The following is a 25,668-nucleotide window of genomic DNA, read 5'->3' on the forward strand; positions in this document are numbered from 1 at the left end:
CACAACATGAAAAATAATTAAAATGTTAGGACCTATCATCATGCTGAATAAAATTAGTAGGCTCCTTCTTACTGCCAACATTGTAAAAGCTAAATTACATATACTGACAACACACACACACACACACACACACACACACACATCCAGTACCAAACTGACTTCAAGGAATGACTTTTTGAGCAAAGGGCATTGTGAAAAGGTGAAGTCTGATGTAGGGAGAAAAACACTATAATGAAACTCACATCTTCTAGTTCAGGCGATTTCTGCTTCCCTCCTTAAGAATTCTTTTAATAGAACTGCATTCTTGAATTTTCACAATGTTCTGAAAAAATGAGGTTAAGACAAAGGAACTCTGATTTCACTAGCATGTTTGTTTTAGCACATATTTTGCTGAGTATACAGTCAAACCCGTAAGATATAACATTAACTGAATTGTTGCAAGGTGACGATATACAGAGTTTGCTCAGTCCTCGTGGCATTTCACTGATTAGAAAGTACATACCATGGGAACACTTTTTAGACCTTCATAAATATTTATTAAGAAGAAACAAATTAGAAACCTGAGAATTTAAGGGAAAAAGACCAGAGTGGCATCTGGATATTTCTGAAAATTATTTCCCTTTTTTTTCCTCACTTCCCTTTTGTGAGTATGCATTTAGAACAGGTACAGTTTCCTTATGAAAAAAATTACAGGTTGGCAGCTACCTCAACAAACATGAAAATAAAATAGAGTTAAATGTTCTCTAACTGCTAATAAGGGTTGGTTGGAGAATTTTAAAGGGAGACTGTATCTTGCATTCACTCCCCCATCACTACAATTCACAAACAAGGCGGGCTCTATTTCTAGTAATGGAATGCATTCCAAATAGCACTTAGTGTCTTGAGAACCTCAGTTTAACATTTTTTGGAGCATAGGAAAGAGTCAAGGCAATTAGAAGACTGGAATGGTATCTTAAAATAAAGGGAAATGAATTATATGTTGAGATATTTATGAGAGAAGAGGAAATTATATATACATGATGGGAAAAAATGAATTGTTACAAAATGGTAGTACTTGTATATATCTGCCCAAGCCACATCTTATGTATTTGGGGATATCTGCCTAACTTAAAAATACCTAAGCTTACCAGATAAAGCATGTATATGGTATCATGTTTTAAAATATATCTCTAGGTATTTCTCTAGATTGTCTAGAATGCTAATAGCCATACATTCACCAGATGGTTTATGAACCCACTATTTTATTATATGCTAGATAGGTCTTTAAACCAAGAGTTATGGAGAGCTATGCTTGAATAAGTAAGCATTATAAATTTTTTGGTAACTGTTTGATATCCAACTGAGTTTTTATCATTTTTCATTTTCATGAATTTTTGCTCAGAAGTTTGAAATGTGGGAAGTATATCTACCATAGAAATTTTTTCTTTTCTAGCTAGGTCAGACCAGCATGAAATTAATTTTACTATTGAGATATATCCTCTATCAATAGTGACTGTGCTTTGGGATTTTGGCATACAGTAGCATTTTCCACTGTTTTCTCTGTGTATGAGAAGTACAAATGGTGCTGCTGCTTGAGATTATTTTCAAAGGGTCAAGGTGGTGTAAAGTGGCTCTCTCTTGTCCAACCTGCCAAAGACCTTTTTATTAGCTATAACTACATTGTGGCCTTTGTTTTTATTTTTCAACAAAACCTTGGACTTACTTTGGAATAAAGAAGGACTATAAGAATTTGCACTGGACCAATGAGTGGGGATACTCCTTGGCTAACTGTATATTTCTACGAGTATCTCTAGAAACATACCACAAATGGCTATGCAGGTGGTTTGTGTCTTGTGGAAATTTAATGTGCAATACTGCTTAAGATTTGAATTACAGAAACACAGGAGGAGAATACAAAATGTCTCAAATAAAAGACTTAAAACATGTATGGCTGATGGCCTCTTTCTATGTGCCACCCAGTTTATCATGGCCCATGTACATACATTTCTTTTTGGTGTCTGCCTCTAAAGAGCAATATGAGAGGATGGTAGAGAGTATACAGATGCTTCACTGCTTTTAGTGCTGTCCTCTGGGCCATCAAACAGAAATAGAGGTGGGGGATCTTTGATTGCAATGGAAGTCACTGCAGAACAGTAGAGAATGGGAGAATTCAACAGGGATTCTTTTGTGGATTTATGGCTAGAAACAATGGGTCATTCAGAACTTAAGAAAGAGCTAAGGGATCTGGGAGAAGTCAGTGGCTCTCATGACGGTTTTATTTCCAGAACTACTTCCAAGCAGGCTCTGAGGCAACCTGTAATAGTGTATTATACTAAGAAACATTGTATAGAAAGTTGAACATTGCTTAGTCAGCTAAAGAAAGGCATTTTTGTTTTATTTCAATTAATGTTGAATTAGAGTAATTTGCCCAAGAGAATTAATGAAACAGGCCTAAATCCTTGTGCGTTAATGTTTTTCATAAGGGGGATGTGAAGAAGACATTTTACAAGGGTTTCCTCCCTTTGTGTTTGTACTATAATTAGTTGTTTTCTTCTGGAACATAAAAATTTTAATCTACCTGAGTTGCTATTTATAAGATGAGTTTTGAAGAAAAGAGACAAGAAATAGAAGTAAGTACTAGATTATTTAAGTGATTTCTCCATTTGTAACTCCTTATTTCAGTGGTCCCTAGAACATGTTCTGGAGATTACCATCATGAACAGATCTAAAGAGTCGGCAATTACTGAGAAGTATCTCTTATGCCCTGGTACCTCATTTGTACCTATTCCTTACGAGAGTTGGGAGGATGAACCCAAATTGAACCCTCAAAGGATTTCAATTTAAACCATCTTCAAGGCAAAGCTTGATCATGGTTCTAAGCTTAGATAGATAAATAGCAGCTACTTCTGCTTCTCTTGTGAGGTACCAGCCATCATAGAAATAGAGCATGAAATATTAATGCTTAAAGATAACCTAGAGATGATCTAATCAATCTCTTCTCTCTAATTTCTCTCCTATACATGTTAGAGGCATACATATAGTTTATTAGTGCTGAAAATAAAGAATTATACCTCCTGATTTTTAGTCAATTTTTATAAATACCAAAGTACTTTCTAATATTGGGTAAATATGTGAAGGCAAAATAGAAAAGAGTTGATGGCTGAATATTATCTTTTTTCAAAAAAACTTTACATATTTTATAGTGTATCAAATTATTGAGCTTAATAGTTGGCTCTGCAAGAAGAATTGTGTCCTATTATTTATATTTATCTTATTTATGTTTTATTTCAAGTGAGTAGCACTTTATTTGCTCATGAGAAAGCATGCATTGAATTGCAGGGATGCTCTTGATATTTAATTATCACTCTGGTGTTTCTGTAATATTATATCATCCTGCTTCCAAAGTTGTGGGACATTTTTATTCTCTACATGTATCCATATAAAACAGCAATTTTCAACCAGTGTGCTGTAATAATTTTTAAAACATGCAATACCTGACTATTTAGTCAGGGACACTGACTCCCTTAGAGTGTTAAATTTAAAAAATGACCACAGCCAACACAACTATAGCTATCTGGTGTGAATGAATAGAATTATACCTATTTTTGTCAGATTGGGAAAAAAATATGTATTTTGATACGTTGAAGAACTTTAGTAATTAGTTTATGTGTGCCATGACAGATGAAAAAGGTTGAAAATCGCTGATCTAAAATGTAGTAAGTGCTCTAACACCTATATTTTTAAAAAATGCCATAAAAGTTAATTAAGTCAAAACATTTCAGTACACATTCTTTTTTGAGAGGAAAAAACAAGTATGGTATCTATGCATACAAATAGTATGAAAATGATGTTAGAGCAAAGTTTTCAATCAAATTATGATGGTTTGGGGTTAATGGTGGATAATAGTTAAGTATGCAAGGGCAGTTCTGTTTTTGAAAGCAGATATAAGGGGGAAGGAAATTTTAAAAATATTTATGGTCCTAAATTATGTTTGTCAAATGCAATAATAGGCAAGTAGGTTTAGAGTTGACTCAAGCAAAAGGATTTTCATTGGCATGAGCCTCGGGAGATGGACAAAAGGTAAACAAAGCTTGTTTACCTAGAGCAGTTGCTGTGAATACATGCCTGACTGTTCACCTTACGATAATGGCACTGAAGATAAACAGCCTGTCTTCTCATTAATGTCAATTTATGTGTAGCAACAAGGGTGCTAGCAAACCAGCTTATCTGGTGGGTGTTAGGAATCGTGGAGATTAAATGTCAGTTTCCTACAGTTATGTTAATACCACAAGGATGCTGTTAGTTTACACTCTAAGATCAGACACCATGACAGAAGTGTCCTGTGGATTCTCTGTAACTTCAGGTACTCAGTGTGGGATGTTATTCAAATAAGTGCACAAAGAATCACATGGCTCCTAGCTCTGTTTTAATTAAAGTGTATTACTTACACACTTATTACATACTTGCTGCATACTTATCTCCCCATGTCATCTTATTGTGCCCCTGACTCCTGATCATGACCCCAGTGGCAGCAGTTCCATAGTGTGATAATTACCTAGACGTCACCCTGGTTGCTTCCATGCGGTGGCAGTTCCCCTCTTTAGCAAAGCTGTAATGTGTATATAGTTTACCTTTGATGCTGTTCTGCTTCTAGCAGGCTTTGAATGGGCTGGCTGAAGTTGTTTGGGACAAAATCTAGGAATAAGAAAGACAAAAGTAGTGTTTAAAAAAAATTAAATCTTCACCTGAGGATACGTTTTTATTGATTTTAGAGAGGGGTAGGAGGAAAAAGAGCGGGGGCGGGAGAGAAAGAGAGAGAAAAAGGGTTGCCTTCCCTACCTACCTGCCTACCTGCCTGGACCAGGGTTGAACTCATAGCCCAGGTATGTGTCCTGACCTGGAATCAAACTCTCACCTTTTTTTGGTATATGGGGTGATGAACCAGCCAACTGAGCAACCTGGCCAGGGCTAGACAGAAATATATTTTAAAAATTTATTTCTTGGACCACATAGACCAAAAATATATCGTCCAGTATGCAGAAAATGCAGATTCTTGACCCCAGATTTGCTGAGTCAGAATCTGTGGCTATGACACCTAGAATGAATTCATTTTTAACACACTTTCTGGGTAATGCTGAGATTGCAGGCTGAAGTTTAGAAACTACTGAACCAGGGAAATTAACCTATGCCTATGGGGTTAACTGTTCAGGGAGAAATGGCAACAGGTGAACATGAACTTTTTAAAAAAATAAGGTAAGATTATCATCTCTTCATGGGGGGGGGGTTGGCCATTTTTGCTTCTTATTATGAGAATACTTAACTTCCTTTTCTCCACTGTGTCACTTATGTCCTTATTATTGATTTATAAATACTGTTCATATGTAAGAAAAGTTAACTTGTACCATAGGTGTGGCAATTATTTTCTACTTAAGTTTTGTTTGCAATTGAGAATGATCATATTTTTACATATAACAGGCTATTATAAACAACCCTGCTATTAGTTCATTATGGCTGTGCTAACAAATTATTACAAACTTAGTGACTAAAAACAACACAAATTCATTATTTTTAAATAACATTTTGTATTGTTATTCTATTATAGTTGTCCTAATTTTTCCCCCTTTGCCCTCCTCTGCCCATCCTAACCCCCTCTTCCACAGTCAATTCCCACCCTGTTGTCCATGTCTGCGCGTCATTAATATATGTTATTTATCTAGTCCCTTCGCCTTCTTTCCACTATTATCCCCTGCCCCCCTCCCCTCTGGTCACTTTCAGTCTGTTCCATGTTTCCATGCCTGTGGTTCTATTTTGTTAGTTAGTTTATTTTGTTCATTAGATTCCTCTTGTAGGTGAGATCATATGGTATTTATCTTTCACCAACTGGCTTATTTCACATAGCATAATATTCTCCAGTTCTCTTCATGCTGTTGCAAAAGGTGGGAGTTCTTTCTTTCCTCTGTGTAATATTCCATTCTGTAAATGTACCATAATTTTTTGATCCACTTATTTACTGATGGGCACTTCGGTTGTTTCCAGCACTTGGCTATTGTAAATAGCACTGTTACGAACATAGGGGTGCGCAAGTTCTCTTGAATTGGTGATTTGGGATTCTTAGGGTATATGCCCAGCAGCAGAATAGCTGGGTCAAAAAGCAGTTGTATTTTTAGTTTTTTGAGGAAATTCTATACTGTTTTCCACAGTGGCTGCACCAGTCTGCATTCCTACCAACAGTGCACTAGGGCTCACTTTTCTCTGCATCCTTACGAGCACTTCTTGTTTGTTGATTTATTAATGACAGCCATTCTGACAGGTGTGAGGTGATATCTCATGAAATTAGACCACCAACTTACATCATACACCAGAATAAACTCAAGATGGATAAAAGACTTAAACATAAGCTGTGACACCATAAAAATCCTAAAGGAAAACATACGCAGGAAAATTTCAAATATCCCATGTAGCGATATTTTACCCAATATATCTGCTAGGGCAAGGAAAATAAAGCAAAAACAAACAAACAAATAAAATCAAATGGAACTATATTAAACTAAAAAGCTTCGGCATGGTTAAAGAAACCATCATCAAAATGAAAAGGGAAATGATCATATGGGAGAACGTATTTGCCAATGATACCTTGGACAAGGGATTGATCTACAAAATATATAAAGAACTCATACAACTCAACTCCAGGAAGACAGACAATTCAATTAAAAAATGGGCAAAGGACCTGAATAGACAATTCTCCAAGGAGGACATACAGAGGGTCTATAGACATATGAAAAGATGCTCAACATCACTAGCCATCAGAGAGGCCCAAATCAAACTCATTATCTTATAGTTCTGAGGGTTTGAAATCTAAAGTGAGGCAAGCCTGCATTCTTGCTCACCAACACTGACCCCAAAAGTATGTCAGACTTTCAATTTTAGCCAATTTTCAGGATAGGGACTTGTATCTTACAATGATTTATTTCTCTGATTATTTTGGGTTGAATATCTTTGCATATAGTTATTGACCATTTGGATTTTTTCTTTTGTTAAGTGCATATTAAAGTTTTTTTTTCTGGTTTAATTATATTGTTCTCTTTAAAAATAGTTTGTAGTTCTTTACATTATGCATGTCTATGTGTTGTTGGACATATGCATTGCAAGTATTTTCACTCATTTTATGGCTTGTCCTCTTACTTTTTAAAATGATATAATGAATAGAAATTCTTCTTTTTGAAATAGTCAAGTTTATTATTTTTTCTTTTATGATTAGTGCTCGTGTGTCTTATTTAAAAAAGGTTTACACACACATAAAATATTGCTCTTCATGGTTAAGTTTGTAAGTCATACAGAGATAATTTTTATAAATGGCATGGGATCAATTTCACCTGTATTTTTCATATGTGGACCTTACTGTCCTGGCACATTCATGGAAAAGAATGTGTTTTCTGACCTGCTAATTCAAATAAATTCGATGCATGCATCAGATAAATAATATATAAATAAAATATAAATAAATATAGTATTAAAAATAAAAATAAAGTGTGCACAAAAGTGCATATTTGGTTTTAGTCTCTCTTTTGCTTTTTGTCTATTTGTCCAATCTTATATTAGTCTTATGTTATTTAATGACATAGCTTTATAGTAAGCTTTGATATCTGATAGAGCAACTTTTCTCAGTTTTTTCAGGTAGCCTTGCTCTGAGAAATCACCCAGAGACCATTCTAGGATTAAACAAAGGCTTTACTGAGGGGAAAGTGGAGAGGGGGTGGAGGAAAGAGGAAACTCCCGGACCAAGGGGTTCGTAGGAGCAAGGGAAGTGGGGGAACGGTGACTCTGGGTCCACCTTGCAGGGCCCATTGTTGGAGCAAGAGAAAAGGGGAAGGGGGAAGGGTGAAGGGGGAAGGGGGAAGGGGGAAGGGGGAAGGGGGAGCGAGGAGAGGAGAAGGAAGGGAGAGTAGAGACTCCTGGTCACCCATGCGGGCCTGTAGGAATCACCTGCCTGAGCCTCTGCAAGCATACTTTGCCAAACACACATTTCAGTTAGGCTGAGTTTACCCATCAATGCATTCAGCAGGTTATTTACATCTCCCTGCTTTTCCCTGACCAGGCCAGTCAACATATTATACTAGGTCCATCATCATTTCTTCTGGGAATGAGCTAGGTCCAGGTTAATTTGCATACAATTCATTTGCATACATCAAAAGTCCAGGTGGGCAGTCCAGTTGCTGCCATATTCTGACAACTTTGTTCAGTTCTAGAGTGTTTTGGCTATTCTTTGCCAATGGCAATTCCTGTACATTTGGAATTACCTGTTTCACAGCAAACTGGTAATTTGTTTAGGATTGCACAATATTTTAAAAGAAACTAGAAGGAATTGTCAGTATTTCAATTTTGAGTTATGTATTGGAACATACAAACAAGAAACATCCTTTTATATTTTAGGTTTTATTTAATAAAGTTTTATTTTATTTTTTTATTGTTAAGGTCTTACAGAGACTTCATGTAGGCTTATTCCTTAGTACTATTCTAAATGATATATTTTCTTTAATTGTAGTTTCAAGCATTTATTTTTTTCACATAGAAATACAATTGATTTCGGTTTTTGATTTTTATATTCAGCAATTTTGCTAAACATATATTTTTTCAAATTTTATTAAATTTATTGAGGTGACACTGGTTAATAAAATTATATAGGTTTCAAGTGTATGATTCTATAATATATCATCTGTATATTACATTGTGTGTTCATCACTCCAAGTCAAATCTCCTTTTGTCACCATGTATTTGACTCCATTTATTCTCTTTTACTTCTGCCCTACCCTTCTTCCCTCTGGTAACCACCATACTGTTGTCTGTGACTAAGAGCTTTTGTTTGTTGGTTTGTCTCATTTGTTTGTTTGGCTAAACCCCTATTTTTTAATTCGAATGACATTCTGAAGATTTTTTAAAAAGTATATTTTATTGATTATGTTGTTACAACTGTCCCAATTGTTTCTCCTTTGCTCCCCTCTGCCTAGTACCCCCCTTCCCTCCAGCAATCCTACCCCCCTTAGTTCATGTCCATGGGTCATGCATATAAGTTCTTCAGCTTCATACTTTCCTATATTATTCTTAACTTCCCCCTGTCTATTTTCTACCAATCGATTATGCTTCTTAATCCCTGCACCATTTTTCTATTTCTCCCCCTCCCCCCTCCCAGCTGATAACCCTCCAAATGATCCCCATACCTATGATTTTGTTCCTATTCTGGTTTACTTAGTTGGATTTTGTTTTTATTTTTAGATTCAGTTGTTGATAGTTGTGAGTTTGTTGTCATTTTAATGTTCATAATTTTGATCTTCTTTTTCTTAAGTAAGTCTCTTTGACATTTCATATAATAATAGATTGGTGATGATGAGCTCCTTTAGTTTTACCTTGTCTGGGAAGCACTTTCTCTGCCCTTCTATTCCAAATGATATCTTTGCTGGGTAAAGTAATCTTGGTTGTAAGTCCTTGTTTTTTATCACCTTGAATATTCCTTGTTAGTTCCTTCTTGCCTGCAAAGTTTCTTTAGAGAAATCAGCTGATAACCTTATAGGCACCCCTTTGTAGATAACTCTCTGCTTTTCTCTTGCTGCTTTTAAGATTCTCTCTTTATCTTTTACCTTTGGTATTTTAGTTATAATGTGTCTTGTTGTGGTCCTCTTTGGGTCTAGCTTGTTTGGGACTCTCTGTGCTTCTTGGACTTGTATGTCTATTTCCCTCACCAAATTTGGAGAGTTTTCCTTCATTATTTTCTCACATAAGTCTTCAATTTCTTGCTCTCTCTCTTCTCCTTGTAGCATCCTCATGATCCAGATGTTGGCATGTTTAAAGTTGTCCCAGAGGTTCCTAAGCCTCTCCTCATTTTTTTCAATTTTCATTTGCTCATTCTGTACTGGTTGACTTTTTTTTCTTTCTTATGTTCCAAATCATTGATTTGAACCCCGGTTTCATTCCCTTCACCATTGGTTTTGTGTGGATTTTCCTTTGTTTCATTTAGCATAGCCTTCATTTCTTCCCTTATGCGTCTGCCGTACTTAAGCATATCTGTCAGCCTGTGAGCATCTTTATCACCAGTGTTTTGAACTCTGTATCTGTCAGCTTGGCTATCTCCTTGTTTGTTAGGTTGGCTGTCTCTTCGTTTGTTAGGTTGGCTATCTCCTCATGGCTTAGTTCTCCCGTTGAAACCTTGATCTGCTCCCCCTTTTGGGCCATTCTTCTCTGTCTTCTCATCTTGGCAGGCTCTTGTGTTTGTTTGCCTCTGTGGCTTAGGTAGACCTGTCGCTCCTGTTACATTGTAAGGGGCAGAGCCTTAGGTATTCTTCAGTAACAGGGTGACCCATTTCACCATGTTGTGGAGCTGTGTGTGGGAGAGGGGTCTGAGAAGGAACAACGCTTCTTGTTTAGCACTTGCCCCTTTTCTAGGCACTTTTCCCACTTTGTATGGGATTGGCGCCTCTCTAGTTATTGCCCTGGCTGTTGTTCCCAGAGTGGGTGGGTCTGTGGACATGTTAGGAACCTGGGGGCCCTTTAAACAAACAGACTCTGCTGAGAGACCAGCAGTTTCTTCCTCCATCCCAACCCCCATTGGTTTGCACAGTCAGAAGCATTGAGGCTTTACTTTCCCTGGCACTGGAAACATGAGCTGCGCAGTCCGGTTTGTTGCTGTGAGTGCTTTCCAGGTGTCCCTCTGACTTTTTAAAACGTGTGACTGCGCTTTCCGCCAGCCTGCCGCCGCCGCCGCCGCCGCCGCCGCTGCTGCCACCACCACACTGCATCCTCTCTGCCCCGTCTCTGCCCCTCCTACCTGTCTGGATGAGTATTTCTTTTTATATCTTTGTTTGTTGGACTTCCATGCAGCTTGATTTTCTGGAGTTTCTCATTGTCTCTAGTTTTAAGGTAGTTGTATTCCTTCTTAGTTGCGGAGCGAGACGCAGCGTATCTGTCTAGGTCTCCATCTTGGCCAGAAGTCCTTGAAGATTCTTTTGGATTTTAACTATCCAATTATTTAATTTGTCAATAAAAATAGTAGTTTTGTTTCTTTTCAATCCCTATAACCTTTCCCATGTATTTTTGTACCATTGTTAAAGTGTTAAATGCAACTTTGTTAGTGAACATCATTATTTTATTTCTCTATTTCACTGAGAAAGCTTTTAATATTGTACCAGTAAGTATGATATTTTCTTTTTGGCTTTTATAAATAGTTTGTATAAAGTTAAGGAAATCTGCTCAAAATTGCTAAGAATATTTATCATGAGCATAGTCTATACATTGTTCTAAACATGCCCTACACATTGAAAAGAGGCATCATTGTGCCAAAGAATAATTCAGAAAAAGAAGTTTTATTGGGGATGATGGGAATTTGATAAGCAATATGATGTAATCTGGGGGCTTAGTTCTCACAGAGACTTTCAATGCAAGGATGGATTTTAGAAAAACTGAGTAGTGGATGGTTGGCAATTATTTATATATTCAAGAAATAATTATTGAATCACTGTGTTGACCTCTGTGCATCACACTTTAATTAAAAACTTGCTATTTAATTAACTTCCATGCCTAACTAATGATAAGAATTTTTTTTTTTGGCGTACCTTTTAAAATAAGCTAGGTTTAAGAACATGTCATGGAAACTGAGTGAATTGGCATAATGGTTAGAAATAAGTGATTAAAATATAAGTGTTATTTCTACAAAAAATTATGACTTTAATTGACTCATAGCCCTTTTTCTGGAAGTAAATGGACATCATACCAATTATCTATTCAGGTCACTCTTAAATATGTAACAGTAAAGCTAAGTCATGTATTATAGGAGAATGATTATATATCTAAATGCTCTACAGATATAAGCATCTAATAAACATATATGTCACAATATCATAAATTATTCTATTAGTTATACCTGAAGACTTTCTTATTCCATACCATTGGGTTTTATAATCCAATCTATCAATATTTTATCTTATGTCTATTCTTATTTACAGTAGAATATTCAAGAAAAACTTGTGAAATAAGACAATTCTGAGTTTCCTTGTAGCATATTGTACCAGAGAGTGGTACAGAGTATAGCAATGATTTTTTTCAGACCCTGTTGGTACCCTCTCTGCATTTCACTTTTATCATTTCTGTGCCCACTCATCCAAATTCTGTCAATACTTGTGCTTCTTTACTTCATGGTGCCACGGCCACTTTGCCCACCTGTACAGCAGGCACAGATAATTCTGTCCCCAGAGGCAGCCCTTAACTATTAACTGGTGGTGGCTGTTGTCTAAATATACAATTTGCCTCTTTTCTGGGATGGTTTAACTCTGCAGTGCACGAGTTAAACTACATTGGTTCCCAGGGTTTCCTCAGGAGGCCTGAGCTTCAGTTGTCCATGCTAGTAACTGGCTGATAGTACACATTTCACCAGCTGCTTTCCCCTCCCTGTTTCTTTTCCCCAATTCCTACCAGCAGTTCCTTCACCCACCCTCCCCCTCTATATAGCCCTCAAATTCTGTCTCAGGGTCTACCCCTGGGTGAACCCAATCTAAAATATGATCAGATGAAACAGAAACACGAGTCCATAATTTTTCAAGCAGAAAAGCATTTATTTTGAAAGTGTTATCTACTAATTTGAATGCAATGAAGTATTTTCCTTTGAAAAATGGGACAATTTACATTCTGGGTCCAACCAGATATGAACCTTGGTAAGAATTGGAGCTTGACATTTTGAACAGTTCTGGGAACATTCTTGAGTCAGGGGCTGTCCTAGGTTTTGTACGAGGGAAGATGACTGAAGCATAAGCATAGCGCAGACTGAGGTATACCAAGTTGGTCGTTCTTAAGCTTTGTTTGTAAAATTAAGAAAAGAAACCCTACGGTCAGCTGAATTTATTTTATTTGGACTTGATCACCAAGTACATGCTCAGAAACTGGTATGATTTTCAAACTTCTTGACTAATCTAATATCCTCTGTTGATATTTATTATACTTGAGTTTTTTGAAGACATTTTATAATGAGATTTGAATTTAATCCATTGCTCATAGCCATTTTTCCAATTTCTTTTTAAAATGTTGCTTTCTTGAACTGCTTAGGAATTTTTTATTTTTGTCACAAGTTCTGTTACCAACTTGTTTTGGTCAAACAAGGTAGTAGGAGTCCCTCTTTAAATAAAGCTAACTATAGGTTATCAACAACCAGGCTCTCACTTGGATTATTACAGTAGCTTCCTAACTAATCTTGATTCCATGATTTCCCTCCAAGAGTTTCAGCACTATAGGTAGAGTTGTGTTTTAAAAACACAAAAGGAGCAGAGCACTTCTCTGACTAAGCTTTCCAGTGGCTCCCCATTTCACTCAGAGTAAGTCAGGGTTCTCACCACAGCCTGTAAGGTCCCACACGATCTCTCCCCTTGTTACTTTTCAGACTTCATTTCTTATTCCTTACCTTCTTTCCCTTTCTCCAGTCACTTGGGTCTCCTTCTTCTTCCTTGTTTACCCTAAGCATGTACCTGCCCCAGGTTTTTTGCCATTTTTCAGTCCCCTTTGTCTAAAGTGCCTGGTATCCAAATAACCACATGACTTATTCCCTTAATGATCTTTGGGAGTCTGCTTAAACATTACTTTATAACAGAACCCTGCCTCGTCAACCTTATATACCAGAACATCCTCCGATCCTGCACTGCTTATCCTAATTTTCCCTGTTTTATTTTCTTTTGACCAGTTACTGCCATCTACCTCACTATATGTTTACTTGTTTATTGTTAGACCTCCTTCATCTCCTTCTTATCCTGAACATAAACTCCATGACAAGAAGGACTATTTTGTTCACTGTCATATCATCACTGCTTAGTACGACTATTAGGCATTCATCTGCAGAGTGAATAAAGAAATGATAAAGGAATGAACACGTTGGTCAAGGACAGAATTTCTGAGGAATGATACTTAAATTACTACTTAACAGAATAAAGGAGACAATCATATGAAAATGAAGAGAAAAATATTCCATGCAAAGTAAATACTAGTTGCAAAGATCAAAGCAGTTTCTCAATCTATTTCTCCTCACTTTCATTGTAATTATCCTAGTCCAATCACCATCATATTTCTACCACCAACTTTCACTCCAGACCAGGCTGGTCCCTGTAGTCTGTTCTAGGACATGCAATGAAAATCCATTGAAATTATTAAAAAGAGAATTTACTTCAGTTTATATTTTAGAAGGCCACCTGGCTCATGTGTGTTGTAGAAAATTCTTTGAAGATCTGTGTGGAACTAGAGAGACTACTTAAGGGGCAATTGTGGTAGGTGGAGTAGCAGCTGAGAATGGAGACTACGAGATGAATGAGATATATTCTGGTTGTAGAATCAATAGGACATAATGGATCAAAGTTCAGGGGTGAAGGTAAGAATGAAACCCAGGATAAGTACTTAGTTTCTGGCCTGAGTAATTGGTTACTAGAATCATATTTACTGGGATGAGGGATATCTGGGTAATAAAATTATAAGCTAATTTGAACATTTAAGAAAGGGCTTGGATGAGGTCTCATAGAGTCAGTGTAGAGTGTTAAGAAAGGTCTTGAGACCAAACTTTAGAAGAACATTGCCAGTTAAAATTTGGGTACGTGGGGAACAAAGAAGAATAGAAGAGTGACCAATGCAATGTAAGTGATGTCCTGAGAGGATGGTGTTATAAAAGCCAAGAAAGAAGTGCTTTAAGGAAGAGAGAATAGTTTCTTTTTTTTCAGATTCTTCCCAGAATTTATGAAAGACAAAGACAGAAAAGCAGGCCTTGTATTTGGCAATGTATAGGTCTTAGGTAAACTTTACATGGGCTATTATTTCTTTTTAATTTTTTAAAGCTTTATTTCATTCTCATTTGAGGACATGTTAATTGATTATTTTTTAGAGAGAGGGGAAGGGAGAGAGAGAGAGAAATATCGATGTGACAGAAGAATATTAATTAGTTGCTTCCCATGTGCACCCCCACTAAGGATAGAACCCGAAACCTAAGTATGTGCACTGGCCAGGCTTCAAAACCATAACACTTTGGTGTATGGAATGATGCTCCAATCATCTGAGCCATACTGGTCAGGGTGACAAGGGCCATTCTGATGAACTGATGGGTGAGGGTTGAAGTCTGATGGGACATGAGAAAGAAAAAGAAAAGTTTATAAATATGAGTTTTAAGAAGTTTGCTGAAATAAATTTTAAAAGAATGAGGTAGTAGGTACAGGGAGGGGCACTGATGGAAATGCTCAGGAGAGATAGATAGATAGATAGATAGATAGAGAGAGAGATTGGAGAACATAGCAAAAAGATTATTAGAGAAGGAGCAGACCTCACTAGCCATTAGAAAGATGCAAATTAAAACCATGGTGAGATACCACCTCACACTGGTCAGAATGGCCATCATTAAGAAATCAACAAACAACAAGTGCTGGCGAGGATGTGGAGGAGCAAAGTCTTTGAGCACAAATGGGGATTGTCTTTTTATATGAGTAGAACAGTAACTCTATTGTAATAGGCAGGGGAGGAAATGGGTGCACATGCAGGTGGATGTGTAAGTTTGGCAGAGTGAAGATGAGTGGATTGGAGATTGATGACTTGTTTTCTCAGTAAACAATAAGATTAGATCACCAACTAAGAGTGGAGAGAAAAGAGGAGGTGTGGGAGGTCTGAGGACAAACAAGGTGTGGAATAGTATTTAGTCTATTAGGTTTGAGATGGGAAGCCTATGAAAGAAACAAGATTGTAAAAAGCAGTAGATGATATTCAATGATTTGAGTTCAAATATTTAAAATGAAAAAGTCAGCTCACTGAATCATCTATTTAGCTGTTTATGTGCAGACAGAGATGGAAGTGGAAAGATTTGAAATATGTAAGTGGGATAGCTGGACAAGAAGGTCAAAGTTATTTACCAACAGGTGACTAGAGTTGGACTGTTAAAGCTTGATTAGACAAAGAGGGAAGTGAGGGTAACAGACAGTGAGAAAGTGGTGGGAGTCCAAGACAAATGGAAATTTTGATGAAGGGGAGGAATTGCAACAATGGGGATACTTAAGCAAGTGAGCTGGAAGGACGAGGAGGCAGTAAACTGAGGTGTCCATAGTGCTGCCATGCTGGTTATGATCAGGAGGACATGGAGTGGGTAGAACAGGGGTCTGGGAACTGAGAACCTGGGGTATCAAGTACCTAATCATGGAGTCATTTAAGTTACTCTGAATGTCCTTAGGAATTAGAGAAGTCACAGAAGACTGTTGGCCTGAGTAAGAGTCTTCATTAAGCGTGGGGACATTAGTAAGAAAGAGGTCAGTAAATGGCGCCTGGAGAACAGAAGGAGGGAAAATGTAAGGTTTTGTGCAAGCTGAAGATGACCCAAAAAGTGGTATTGGAGAGCAAAGAGGAGGTACACCTAATAAGGATGAAAGGGTATGATTTTAAAAGCAAATAAAAGAAAAGCCATTAAAAAAAAAATAAAATTCTAGTGTAAACAGAGAAAAGAAATTAGGGTAACAAAGGTAAAAGCATAAAAGTGTTAATGGTACCAAATAAAGAGTAAGAACACAAGTTATTAATATGGATCCCTAACTTATTGGTGTGGGGCTGCTTGAGGCTGTGCTATGACATTACTAAGCCACACTCTGGAGAGTAGGCTCCTCAGTGAACATGATCAAAAAAAGGAAACACAAAGTAAAAATAAATTTTTTAACAGTGTGAAAATTAAAAAATAACCTTCCCTTATATGGGCTGAAAATAGCTAGATTGATAACCTCTAGTTATTCCTGATATTCTATTACCCAGTCCCTGTACAATTCAGAAAAGATAGTAAAAGCAGTATTAGTCATTTTATTGCTGTAAACATAACTCTCTGGAAATTATAAATCAGCTTAAAACAGCCAAGAGGTGACCAAGCAAGAAGTGCTACCCAAATAGTCCACGAACTTTTATATTGAAACTTGAAGGAAAGCACCTTGTTTTAAGCAATACCAAAGATGACTATTGGAGTTTAAAAGTACTTGTAAAATAGCAAAGAAAGATAAGTTAGACTAAGTACAGCTTGGTGATAAAGTGTTTAGTAATTCTAATATAACTAAATGGAGAAACTGTAGGCAAAGAATATATTATTGTTTCAGATTACTTGATGGATAACAGGTTGACTCATTCATACTTTTTTCCTAACATAAATAGAATAATCTAGAACTGGAAGACAGATCCTATTATATGGCTACTAGTAATCTGTGTGGACTGGTATATTTCAAGGCAATGTGAAGTAAATTTTAACAGACTAAATATCTCAAAAAAGTTGGAATTTACTAAGTAGGCATGGGAAATGTGGCAATACTATTCAAAGTTTATATTGGACTTCAACTGTCTGTCCTAAGTAGCCATGGCCATTTTCGCCAATGATTATAACACCTTTAAACTCCTACTAAAGTCCAAGTGTATCATGTATGTTGTGGCCTGGCTGATACTCAAATGTTGATATAATTCCAGAAACAATTTGTGTATATAATCAAAAATATTCAGTGAAGGTGAATAGGTAGTTTTTCAAGTTATATAATTAAAATTCTGTCAGAACATTACCTTGAATAAAGATTATGAGCTGAAAACTTTATACATAAAAACTAAACTAATATTCTGATTGAGGTCTATACATAAAACTAAATACATACTGTTCTTTTTTTCTGTAAGTTTTACAGGGAAAATACAGTTAGATTAGGCAACATAAATAGAGGTTAATGATATATAGCCAATATATCTGGAATTCATTGTAAAAATTAGCTCTAGATGGTATTTTGGTTGATATTGAATAATGAAATAAATACTTATAATGCATTAATTTTTGTCCCCAACCACCTCTTTAGAAGTCAGATGCTACATAAACATTAAATAGTTTCAAGTTATGTAACATAATATTTAAGTCATTATTTCTTCTCTTTTGTTAAGACAAGTTGATCTAAGATTCAGTTTGCACTGTGAATTTGAATGATAACTATTCACTTATAAAATTATTTCTTTTCTCAGTTATATTGAACAGCCCAAGGTGAGTGAATTAGATTAAAATATCTAAAGAGAAGAATTAAAATTTCTCCAAAAGCTGTTCATTGAAAAATAACCTGCCTTCAAGTGCATGTTAGAATGGTTGATGTCTTGAAATTTAGGGATAAGAAGTTAGACTACCAGTATGTAATCCTAAAGAAAAAACCCAAAACAAAAAACAAAAATTGAAACTATCTTTCTAGAAAAATTGATAAAGAATTATACTACTTCTCCTTGTATGTTCCATGGTTTTATGTAACTAATGGATCTCAATGTCAGCAGTTATTAATGGTGGTCACTCTAGAATTTGTTAGACAATCTAAAAAACATATCTGGGAGATATCAGGAGTCTCTAGAATATTTTTGATGATATGTCATATCAAAATGACAAGATACCTGTGGTCATATATCACTCCCTTTAACTAATTAACTAATAATCAATAATGATCTTATTTTGTCAAACTTCTGGACATACTAAAGTGTATTTCAATAAATACTTTTGGACTTTATTTATGGAAATATTAGCCATCACTAAAGGAACCCACAAATGGGAGAAAGAAGTAAGAGAGAGACTCCCTGTGAATGACTTTATTTAAACCTCTACATTTTGGCATGCTACAGAACATTACAATTTTATGTAGGCTACAGAGCTAAAATAAGATGTATATTGTGGCTTTGAAAATATTAATATCATCTGCTACAACAGAGCAAAATAGCTTTAGGTAAAATAATTCATTCCCCAGCCCCCTTTGGCAAGTGCTGGAAGTTGAATCTTCTTTGATCTTGTACAATAAGACCCTGGGAAATTTGAGTAATTAGGGGTAAAAATCCTTAAAAGATTTTGTCATACTCAGCTTTGCTTTAGTGAACTCCTATTAACATTGAGTTTAGAAAAGAGAAAAATATTCTCCTACCATGCAATGGTAAAGTTACCTCTGGCCAGGAATGCTTTGGTTCTATTTACAGACATTTAACCAGGTAACACTCTATAGCAAACACACAGAAACAACATATTATAAATACTACACAGCTAAGTTTTGAAGGTGGAAAATATAGGATATAATTTGGAATCTGTAAATTGGAGCATGTATAAGCCAAGAGTGTACTTACAAATCAAATAAGGAATGTAAAATTTATGCTAGTGAGAAAATTCAGTTGGGAGTGGAACAGAATAAGTAAATGGGGTTGTCTAGAACAATTTCATTTGGGTTAACACAATATTGTCAACTCTGTCTAAAGTTCCTACCTGTTAACTTCAATTAGCAGCAGAGGGTTGTTTAAAAAAGTACTAAACTCAATTCAAGCTAACAGTATTATATTATTTACTGAATAATCTAAGTTTCTCCAATAAACACTTTACATGTTGTAAAAACTTGTATTTTACATCCTGTTTAAAAAACTTCCCTAAAGCTTAAACATATACCTCAGCTTAAGTAAATTATTTTAACTTAGGAGATGTAAAATAATGAAGCCGAATATAAATGAATAACACGTACTAAAAGCACAATCTGCGAGTACAATGCAGGTCCCATCTGCTTCCTTGGAAGGTAACCTACCACTAGTGAGGACAGCCGTGTCACTTGTTACTTCCTTCAGTGTGAGAAGTACACTTGGCAGGTCTTCCCTTTACTAAGGCAGAGCCACAACGATAAAGGGAAAAAATGAGTTTAATATTCTACAACCTCACCAGCAGGCAATGCCATTAATATTGCATCTACACTAAACATAAGCTAGAAGCAGACAAGTCTTGACCCCATAAAAGGTTTAGCTGTGGCCCCATCACAAGATTCAGGCTCAGACACGGCCAATTTACCCCAAATGGATCTCACTCTGTTGCCACTCTTAAGGAATTTTCCACCCAGCAAACATTTCCTATTTTGAGGTTTATTTTATCCAGTGTGGTTACTAAGGTAGGAGTACTTGGTGACTTGTGGAGTTGTCTATGTAACCGGATTCTTTAACTTTAGTGGTTAACCCTGGTCTGAGTACACGGTTGGAATTTTATGTATATTATCTGTGAAATTGCCAGGGTATTAGGCAAAAATTTCAAATCTGTCCGACACACATGAATATTTATCGAATATTCAGTGCTTTTTATATGTTACCTGAGCTACATGACAAATCAAAAAAGAGCAAGAGACATATGTCAATGCCATCTTAAAGCCTATGATTTTACATGAGTGAGTTTTATTTCTTCCACATGCTGCACATGTACTACAGGTCACAAAGAAGCTAAGAAAACCCAGTCTCAAGATGTAGTTCCCTGTCATGATTCCATTAGTGTTAAGAAAAAGTTTATAAATACTAAGGAGAGCCTTGCCCAACAGCACTGTTTCCATCCATTTTTCTCATTGTGGTTTCTTATCTTGCTCCACAGTTACCTTAGCACCTCGTTGTACATCATAAGTCACATTGTTAGCTTTTTGGTGGTGGGAATTGAATCTAAATCACAATGACTGAGTAAAAGTGTTTGGGGATCCTGGCTACTTAGTATACTGTATTGTACTGTACTTTTTCGTTCTACTTCGGGCTGTGCTAGTGGAGGCGGATCCAATGGTCTGGCTAAAATGATGGTCCGAGGAGCTCCTCATGTGGCCAATGGTGGCTGTCCCCACCATGCTGCTACGCAGGCCCCCACCTCCTTCCAGACTGCTCAGCCCGATGCCACCACCACTTATTCCAGCTTCACCACCAACCAAGCTGCTGCTGACCGTGCCACTGCCTCCAATGATCCCAGCTGGGACACTCATTCCAGTTACGCCAGAGCCAGACATAACCCTCTCTGTCACAATCACATTGCGGGCATTTGACAAGTCAGGGTGCATACCCAAAGTGCCCATCATGCCAGAAGTGGGTCGGATTACTCTTTCTGTCACTACCACATTTGAAGACTCTCTAGGATCAGGGATGGTCAAAGCGGTGGGTAGGCTTGAACCTGGTGCTATTACCCTTTCTGTTACTACAATGTTGGACCCATCTCTCAAATCAGGCATCTCTAACATTCCATGAAAATCTGCACCAGAGATTGGACCGACCACCCTCTCTGTCACCACCACATTTGAGGCATGTCGATTATCATGGAAGTGGACATAGGGCTTCTGAGTGCCAGAGGTGGTGTAAGACTCGGTCACAGTGACATTACCATAGCCCAGAGGATCAGGAATAGGCACAGAATGCTGTACACCAGGTCCCGAGGGGTAGGTGCTCTCAGAAATTACTGTGGTGGTGCCGTAATGTGGGGAGATGGGAGGGAGTCTGCTAACAAGGGGCTCTGTTTCCTGCTGAGGGTAAATTGGTTCAGTGTCCTCAGGCGGCCATGAGGGATCAAGGTCTGGATATGGTTCAACATTTCTTCCTAGGCTGATCTCTGCCAACTTCTTAAATTTAGGCCCCAGTGTATCCAAGAAGCTGTCATCCAAGTCTTCTCCAATGAAGCTGCAACAACCCACAGAGCCAGCAGGGGAACCTACACCTTCAATATCATATATGAGTAAACAATCATTGGATGGGCGTCCTTCATCTTCATCTGCATAAGCATATGCTTTCTAAATTTGTGGAGGGAAGAGAAAATGAAATCATGAATACATATTTAACAATAATAGAAGTCCTTATCATGAATCTTTTTATAGGGCAATACCAAAGAAGAATATAAAAAGCAAAATTCTAGCATCTATTAGAGATACTCTAAAAGCCGCATAACTGCATGAAAGAATTTGCTTGAAATTATTTTAACTGTCATTCCAATAATACATTTTGAGTTTTAAAATCTATTTAGATAAACTTTGTAGTAGTGTACTTTGGATACAAAAGCATACAATAGAAGAACATGAAATATGTTGTAACCAAATTAGAAGGAGGTACTTAAAAATACTGAATGTGAGGTACACAAATTGCATAGTTTTTCAGTTTATTTATAAAAGGTAGCTGACTTGAGTTAATTCAGGATTGTGCTTTCCTTCCTTCAGACTGAGTGATTATGTTGAATTTATGAATTTTTTTTCAATGTTGCTCTTTCCATAAAACAACAGAAAAATTGAACTCTGGGTCTGTGCCACTTTGGGGTTCAAGATTGAAGGTGACCAAAGAAAATGTTTAAAATTTGCTCTTCTTCAATTCAAAGCAAAAGCTCACAGACATGCACATTTTTAGTTCACCTTTATTGTTCATGATAATGGATTGAAAACTTTCAGGTTAAGTATCAGGAATGCATTTATTAGAAAACCAACTAATTTAACCATTGATTCACAAATAATTTTTGGGTCCATACTACTTGCCATATACACTATGAGGACCTTAGTAATGAAGTAATGAACAAAACTATGAAGTCCTTTTCTTGTAGGGCTTACATTTTAGTAGGATGAGACAGACAACACATAAACATATTTGTCAGGAGGTGGTAAGAAAGTGATAAGAGTTGCTCTTTCAAACAGAATGGTCAAGGATGGTTTCTCCAAAAGTGATGTATGGTGAGTAAGGCAGACAGAATGTCCTGCACAGGATGAGCTGTGCAGAAAGTTTTGAGGCAAAAATACGCTTTTCATGAAAATAATATTAATTTGTTGGGACATGGATAGAAAGCATTCCTATGGATTTCAGAAACAGACCTCTTGTTATTACCTATTGGGATTGAAAGGCTTTTACTAGCATCTTATTTCAAAATACCAGCCACCACCTAGACCTTTAGGGGAGTTCATGAAGGCCTTTTAGGCCAAGAAGTAGAAGGACATAAGTGTATCAGAGAAAGTAAATTCCTTCAAGCATAAGTATCTCATGGCATGTAACCACTGGCAATTCTGTCTCTACTTGGGGATGGCAAAATTAAGTCCTACTGGTTCTTAGAATGTTCTGAAATTATAGGTCTTCAACCCACTCTTATTGAATGTTTCTTATGTGTCTTGAACTGAGCTAGGTACTGGCAACATAATACAGAGAATATGTATTTGAGGCACCGAAAAGTGTGATAACATATAAACCAGTAGATGTTAGCAATGGTATGTTCTATAAAATGTATAAATACTGTATAGATGGTCCAGACACAAGATGGATTAACTTAACAATTTTTGACTTACGATGGTACAAAAGTGATATGCATTCAGTAGGGACCAGCTAGGCTAAGCTAGGATGTTTGGCAGGTTAGGTTATTAAATGCATTTTCAATTTACATATTTTTGATTTACAATGGACTTAAGGGGACATAATGCCATATTAAGCTGAGGAGGATGAGCACCGTAGAAATACAAATAAGGAAACACCAAACTTATTTGGGATGAAATGGTTGATAATAAAAAATAAAACCTTCAGAGGCAGTGATATTTAAACATGGTCTTGAAAATAGGTAGGGGTGTACAAGAGCAATGATTGGATAAAAGCATTCTAGTGTAGGCACAGTGTAAGCAAATACGTGGAGCGCAATAGACTGGTGTGAATAAGGCAAAGGCACTTGGCAAGTATGATTAGTAATAAGGAGTATTGGAGATGTGAGGGTAGGGGTCAATTTGTGAATAAGCTTATTTGCCATGTTGGACTTCATGCCATAGAGAAAACACAGCGTGGGGGTGGAGAGGCATTTACTGCTTTTAAGTGGGGAGATAATAGGCCTCAGAGTTTTAGCTGTATTAGTTAGTGGCACTATGGATCATCAGGCAAAAAGACTCGAGGCTGGAAGCCTAGCTCTAGGATATACCTGCCAAAGCCCAGTTGGGAAATAGTGGGAACCCGGGGCACAGCAGTGGGTGCAGGTTGAACAGAAAGGCATGGGGGCCAGATCCCTTACCTGACAGAAGTAACTTTCCATGAAGCTCATATTCAGACCTCCTTCTCTGCATTCCCTCATAGAATTTCTTCTTAATGTTCCAGAATATTCTTGACATGTCTCATGTGCTCCCGATGTTTTAATTCCATCAGTTAGTTCAAATCCTGTCCTTTCTTCTCCTCCCATATCTTGCATTTCTCTGCCGCAATACTCATTCGTGTAAACCCCTGAAAGTACATCAACTTAAATTTATTTTAGTGTATTATAGACTGAAAGTCAGTAACTTATTTTAATATATGGTTTCTTCATTTAAGTATGCATTTGTGAGCAAAGAAAAAAATGAAGGTGGTACCTAAATATAGGAATAATAAATATGGTATTGAGTTCAAAATAATATTATCAATCAATTTGTCGATTATTTTTGTTAATTATTTTTTGGTAACGATATATTGTACTAGAAGAGAGTGGCTGCATAGAGGTTACAAAATCCCATGCTTTGGAGATTATTTTATTTATTTATTTTTAATTAAAAAAATTTTTTTTCAATTACAGTTTACATTCAATATTATTTTGTATTAGTTTCAGGCATATAACATACTGATTAAATAATCATATACTTTACAGTGTTCCCTTTGATATTCCCAGTACCAGCTGGCACCATATATAGTTATGAGATTTTGATTTTAAATTAATGGAAATTGGGAGAAAATATCTTAAATTTAAAAAATTAAACAGTATAAGAACACCCCATTATATTAGAAGCACATATTCTGTAGCAGAAGGCTCAGAAGTACGGCTTTCAGAGAAGAAGCCATGGCTATGGTGAGGGGAAAAGTTTGCATGGAATCTTGAAGAATCTACACTTGGGTGTGAGGGGTGAGTAGAAGCCTCTCACTGTATTCTAGATATGTGAGAGAAAATGGTGGCCTGCACTATGGAGGTGCCACGGACAGCGAACTGCTGGCATGGGACATGTGTCCCATGCTTTAATATTTAAAGATTTTGATTTTAGGGTCAGCGTGTTTTTCTTACTTCTATTACTTTGGTGTCTCTCACTGTGCTTTGTTCAAGATTTGTATAAAGCTTTGTAGACTTAATGAGAGAATAAATGCGTAAAGAAATCCTGGTGGATTTGCCAAGTCTTGAGAACTGATTGGATATCAATGAATAGTGAGGTATAAGGTAATGAGATCTTCTCTGAGGTGGGAGGATGTTGGTCTCATTAACAAAAATTGATACATCAGGAGGAGAAATAGTTTTAAAGACTAGCTTGTCCAGTCCTTTTAATAAGATCTAGTTCTACAAGCTACAAACATGTCTGTGCCTCTTACATTGTGAAGAGTTCAAAGTAGAAAAGTCATGATCACAAGTTTGAAGAAGACTGAGAGAAAAATTTGAGAATCAATACTAATTACTTACCTTGAGTAAAGGAAAGATGGTACAATTATTTTCAAATATATGTTTTTAAAAATTAATTGTTTTTCAGTGAGAGTGGTAGTTATTCACTTACTGTGAAGTTCTAATTTTCCCTGCTGTCTGCCTGTGAATTTATCTAGAACCCTGTTGTAAGGTAAGTTATATCAATAGTTTTACCGATGTGCAAGTAGAAACTCAACCTGAGAGGAGAGTTTTAAAAGATTTTGATAGTATTTCACCCACTTACTTTCATTTTGATAAATAGGATAAAGCTTTTTAGGTCCACACTTATGGTGATGCTGTGAATGGATGCAGTTTTTAATTTTGTGCTGATAGCAGCTGAAGTCAGAGTGTATTCAGCCATTCATGAAGTGTGGAGGTGGATCCTCATCTCAATAAATGAGCACAGATCTATCGTAGCAGGGTTGCTCTTTAATTCTAATCAGTGTTTTTGAGAATAGATTTTATTCTCAATAAATAAGCACAGATTTATT

The 25,668-nt window shown here is 36.6% G+C and overlaps 1 protein-coding gene across 1 annotated transcript in view; it reads right to left on the minus strand.

Moving 5' to 3' along the window:
• Positions 1-18,567: 18,567 nt before the first annotated feature.
• Positions 18,568-25,668, minus strand: part of DSG1 (desmoglein 1) — a 38,293-nt gene continuing 31,192 nt past the window's right edge. Inside the window, exons 14-15 of the mRNA XM_090285678.1 lie at positions 23,780-23,985; positions 18,568-21,551 (exon numbers count right to left, since the gene is read on the minus strand). Coding sequence (XP_090141804.1) covers positions 20,490-21,551; positions 23,780-23,985 — 1,268 coding nt within the window. The 3' untranslated portion in view covers positions 18,568-20,489. The remainder of the gene's footprint in view (positions 21,552-23,779; positions 23,986-25,668) is intronic.

The sequence above is a fragment of the Furipterus horrens genome, unplaced genomic scaffold, assembly GCF_987537825.1.
Source record: "Furipterus horrens unplaced genomic scaffold, mFurHor1.1.pri manual_scaffold_8, whole genome shotgun sequence".
Taxonomy (NCBI): Eukaryota; Metazoa; Chordata; class Mammalia; order Chiroptera; family Furipteridae; genus Furipterus; species Furipterus horrens.